We start from the raw sequence: 5,042 nt of genomic DNA on the forward strand, positions 1-5,042 counted from the left end.
TTTCTGAACACGCCCATGTGTACATACTTCCCCCACCTGTTGGGAGGAGGACGAAAGTGATAGGGGCTCGCTGGTGGCGCTTCCCCACCCCATCTGACAAGAAAACACAGTTCCGGGTTCTCTCTCCAGCCGAAGAGCTGCTCGCTGCCGCTGCTTCCGACGACGGCGGGACCATGTCTCTTCTCCTGGATAACCAATTCGGAGAGCTGCCTCCTGACAAGTCGGTGGACACGAAGTTGTTCCTGGAGGCCGTCTCTCACCTGCCGTCGTTCTTCGGTGAGTGTGTTCCTTTTTCCTTCCTCCACCTGAAAAAAAAAAAAAAACCCACACACACACTGTTGTAGTAGATAGTGTACGACGAGGCGCCGTCACGGTCCACACTCGGCTCGACTTGTTTGCTCTCAGATGACTCCGCCGCCTGTTTTGTTATTTCACACATAGCTGGAGAAGTGGAGCTGTGCTGGGTCACTCACGGTGGTGGTGGTGGTGGTGGAGGAGGAGGAGGGGGGCTGTTCCAGCTGCGGCCATATTACAGAGCCTATAGAGCAACTCTTTGTTTACTCTTTGAACAGAGCTCACACTGACCTCATTGTGCCTTAAACTGTGCGTTCACTGCAATTTTCTAGTCTCCCCCCTCTGTTGCTCCCTAATGGCTGATTGGTATTCATTCACCCCCCTCTCCTCTCCTCTCCCTCCTCTGAGCCACGTGTGATCATTTATATTTTATTGCTTTGCTCTCAACTGTCTGTTTCCTCTTTCAGACTGCCTGGGATCAAAAGTGTTTGGAATCATCAAATCAGACATTAATGGCAATATAACAGTGAGTAACAGACCTGTGTGTGTGCACGTGTGTTTATGATCTTGCAAGTGCACTGTTCTAAGTTTGATTTTTTTTCCCACACCACCAACTCCTAATGTGATGCATCCTATACAGAAAATTAGAGCTGTGTATGTTCAGGATCCAGAGAAGTACGTCACCCTGCAGCACATACTGGAGGCCGAGCGAGAGGCCCACGCAGCTGAGTGGCCCAAAGTTGGAGCAACGTTGGCCCTGATGTGGCTGAAAAGGTGAGTGCTCACTCACTGTGATGTCACAAACACACACACACTGCTGCATGTTGAACTTTCAGCTTTCAGACACACAGGCTCATTCTTTTTTCTTCTTCTTCTTTTTTTTTTTAAAAATGTGACATCTCTCCTGCAGGGGTCTCCGTTTCATACAAGTCCTTCTGCAGAGTCTGGCAGACGGAGACAGGGATGAGAACAAACCTAACCTCATCAGAGTGAATGTCATCAAAGCCTACGAGCAGGCGCTGAAGAAGTACCACGGCTGGATCGTGCAGAAGATTTTCGATGTGAGGAAGATGTCACTGTTTCTGTTATTGTTAACAATCTGTGATATTATATTGTATTGTAGTGGACAAGACCTGATCCCTAGAGCGGCAACGGTTCGTCAACCAGTTGATTAGCCCTCAGAGGGTAGTAATGTGTACTTCCTACTGTGCTGGCAAAAAATGGCTTCTGGTGGTGACAGCGCGTAGTGTTAGTTATTTTAGAAACCCCACAAAGCTCAGATTAAAGGGGCATCTTGTAATGTGACGTGAAAAAACAGGCCTTCCCCGTCTCTCTTGGATGCCTACATGAATCTGTTTTTTGTTTTTTGTCCTCGCAGGCAGCGTTACATGCAGCTCCCTACAGATCAAACTTCCTCAAGGCTCTGTCGAAAGGAGAGGAAGTGAAAGAGGAGGACTGTCTGGCAAATGTGCGGCTCTTCCTGGTTAATTACTCTACCACTGTGGACGCCATCTACGAGATGTACACAAACCTCAATGCAGAGCTGGACTACACCGTTTGACGTCCCAGGACGCGACTGGACAGGACGCGCAGGAGGGTCGTCCGTCCCGCCTCTGAAGTTCAGGACAATTCCCGGCCTCATAAGATGGTTTTTAACGAGATTGTTTAAATTTTTCCTCCTTTCAGTTTGATATTTATTACTCTGATTATGCCTCGCTGAATATTTAACGCTGTATATTTGGTCTTAAAATGATGCCTTAATTCGAAGCAAACAGAAGCAGATTATTATGTTTGTGTTCTTGTATGTGGTTTAAAGTGATTGCGGGATTGTTGCAGCATCAGTGCAGCTCTTATGAAGAATTAGTTGCTTGTATCTTTATGGCATTAATTAGCGGCTTTGACCTGTCCCATCACAGAGAGGAATACAAGACTGTAAACACTATTACTGGAAACCATTTCAGATGTTCTCTGCCTCCTGAGCCCCGGAGTCACCTCCACTGTCCGTCTGAGAGCAGCGGCCCCAGTAGTCATTTTTTTTTTAAATTTCCACCACAGTTGTGTGGTAGCTGGAATCCATTTAGTGCCTTGATGGTAATCAATAAATACAAAATTCATCTATTTGTAATTCCATTTTACCTACAGAACAAGAGTGACTTCATTTTTCTGAGGGCATCACCTGTGTGGGGCTTGTGGCATGTCTGTGTTGAGTCAGAGGGTGTGGTCCTCTTGTGTTGTATTGTTCTGTAGTTTGTTTTGTGTCGATTTATGTCTCAACTGACGTAACCTCTTTTTACACAAGCTTTACAATGTTAATATTTCTAATTTCAGGAGTCAGCACATCACGTGCGCATCAACTTGTTTAGCATTTCCTGTATAGATACTTAAAGACAGGCGGTTGTTTGTTTCTGGATTATCAACTTTGATCTCATTTGTTGTTAAGACAAGATTTTAAATTAATAATCTTGACTTTGAATTAAAAAACAAGTATTAAAATCTAGTCGAATCATTCCAATACAAATGAAATGTACAGTTCATAAATCTGACTCTAGGTGGCAGTATTTACTGCTCCTCTCACTTAAAAGCACATCTGTGGTGCAGCTACTGCATGAAATCCTTGAAATTATGTTCACTGACAAAACAAAACATAAGCACTGCAGATGCTGCTCAAGTCTTTGAGGTCATAAATTATTCTTTAAAAAAAACGCTTTGATTCATGTTTATAACTGCGAGGGCAGGTTTGTGCTTTTTCAAAAGCTCTTTTGGATTTCGCTCTCAGCACAAACATTTCTGAGGCTGATTGCTGAAAAGAATGTTAATACAGCCTATTCTGAACAGTAATTTTTCCCAAACATCAGCACCAAATTGGAGGAAAATCCTCTCTCTCCTTCATGTGTCCTAATCCCCCAGATCAACCAGCCTCTTCCTCTGCCCAGTCTTACTTATCTGAAGTGCGTCCCAGAGGCTGGAGTGGCTCTGGTTCCTCTCCCAGAGGAGCCGAGCCTCGGCTAATCGTCTCAGAGCGAGGGCGAGGGGAGCATGTCTGTAATCCTGTAGGTTTATCAGCAGAGCGGCCTGGCCTGTCCTCACTGATAGATAGGAATGGAAACGCTCCGAGCGAAGCCAGGGACACAATAGGCTAAAGACAGGAAATCATTTACAACAATGCCTCAATGACAAAGCCACTGACCTTTAACTCTGAAATATCTGTTATCTGCAATGGGGTAATCAATTGAATATTGCAGCTTTATTCCCAACAGTGCGTCTAATGCCATTATTCACACCATCAGGGTTATTTGTGTTGTGATAGACTAGTTAGACTGGATGTGCACTTTTTTTTTTTTTGTCCACGGTGACCTAAACCACATTACTGCCAGAGCATCCAATTTAGGAGGACAAATGATGCAGAATAACGACGCAGGCAGGAACGCCACCACCTTAAATTAGTAATTCAATAGTTGGGAAACGCAAGCTCATTCCAACAGAATGTGAACAGTAATATTCTTGTGGATTTATCTTCGGGAAAGCGTTTATATTTCTGCCATGAGCGAAGAGGAAAGCCTGCACATTTATTTATTTACATTTATGGGTTTTTTTTTCTTTTTTTTTTGGAAGTGCTGAATTGCTTCTGCCTCAAGCGTTGGCCATCCATTTGGACAAACATAATTAGCACTTTGGACTTGCATCATTTTATGGAGGAATCAATCCATATATATCTTCTGCTAAGGATTGACTTACATCATATTGTAAAACCTTCAGTGAAAAGATAGATTTTAATAAAATGAGATCCAAGGCTGAAAGAAAAAAAAGGCGACTTGCGTGGTGGTTAAGCCCTTAAATCCCTTCGCAATAAAACCAGAAAAATGTCATCTTTCCACAACTAGTTTATAAATTCATGAATATGATAAAACCCCCTTCTTCTCCGCAACACGTCTGTCTGATGATAACTGATGATGCATAATAACACAAACTGCTTTTCAGGGTTTAGAAAATTTCATTTACTTGACAATCCTTATTAAGAAGAGGCAAAAAAAAAGGGGGGGGGGTGAGAGATCGGGGGTCATACATTGCAAAATGCAGGTAATTCAACAACATACTTCATGGAGAGCGCTCACATGTTTCATATATAATAATTGCACTTTTATAATTATAGAGACAGTTTTGCCATACAACTCAACAGGCTGACATAAATAAATAGTGATTACAGAACCAGTGCAGACACAGAACTAATCAGTCGTACCATCTCCCACCATCAGAGATGATATAGCCCTACATAGAAGATATTGTAAATGATTCAGGTGGCACAGGTGGAACCAGTGTCACAACCTTACAGAGGAAAACAAAAACTGTCCACGCAACCTCTTACAATTTAACAAAAGTACAACCAAAGGGCACATCTTGCTTGGCCTGGATTGCCACAGTGTTGATTTGGATATGCAACAGTCCTAATACACTGTGCTGAGCATGACTACATTAAATCAATTAAGATGTTAAAGGTGCACTCTGTAGTTTTGGGAAAGACAATCAGAAGAGAATTGACTGCTTATGCCTAAACAGACTAAATAAACAAACTTTTTGTTTTCACGACTGAGTAATCAAACTGACCTTAAAAGGACAACACACTGTCATGCTGTTTTACTTTGTTCATATGTGGCGGACCCTGCCACCTTTCTAGCTTCAAATAGTGTTCTGGGGACCTTATTTTCCCCTGAGAGCAGCTTGTTTATCCAGTATACAGAGTTTGTATTATT

At 43.0% G+C, this 5,042-nt stretch overlaps 1 protein-coding gene across 1 annotated transcript; it reads left to right on the top strand.

The window, feature by feature from the left end:
* Positions 1-53: 53 nt before the first annotated feature.
* Positions 54-2,791, top strand: LOC119029628 (glycolipid transfer protein-like). Its single transcript, XM_037116604.1, has 5 exons — positions 54-276; positions 762-820; positions 935-1,068; positions 1,205-1,355; positions 1,673-2,791. Exons 1-5 carry the CDS (start codon positions 174-176, stop codon positions 1,853-1,855), a joined length of 630 nt encoding a protein of 209 aa, XP_036972499.1. The 5' UTR covers positions 54-173; the 3' UTR covers positions 1,856-2,791.
* Positions 2,792-5,042: the final 2,251 nt, after the last annotated feature.

The sequence above is a fragment of the Acanthopagrus latus genome, chromosome 12 (genome assembly GCF_904848185.1).
Source record: "Acanthopagrus latus isolate v.2019 chromosome 12, fAcaLat1.1, whole genome shotgun sequence".
NCBI lineage: Eukaryota > Metazoa > Chordata > Actinopteri > Spariformes > Sparidae > Acanthopagrus > Acanthopagrus latus.

Coding starts and splice junctions, on each gene's coding strand:
- LOC119029628 (XM_037116604.1), top strand. CDS start 174: ATGTCTCTTCTCCTGGATAACCAATTCGGAGAGCTGCCTCCTGACAAG. Junction 277..761: donor TCACCTGCCGTCGTTCTTCG/GTGAGTGTGTTC, acceptor TTCCTCTTTCAG/ACTGCCTGGGATCAAAAGTG. Junction 1,069..1,204: donor GCCCTGATGTGGCTGAAAAG/GTGAGTGCTCAC, acceptor TCTCTCCTGCAG/GGGTCTCCGTTTCATACAAG.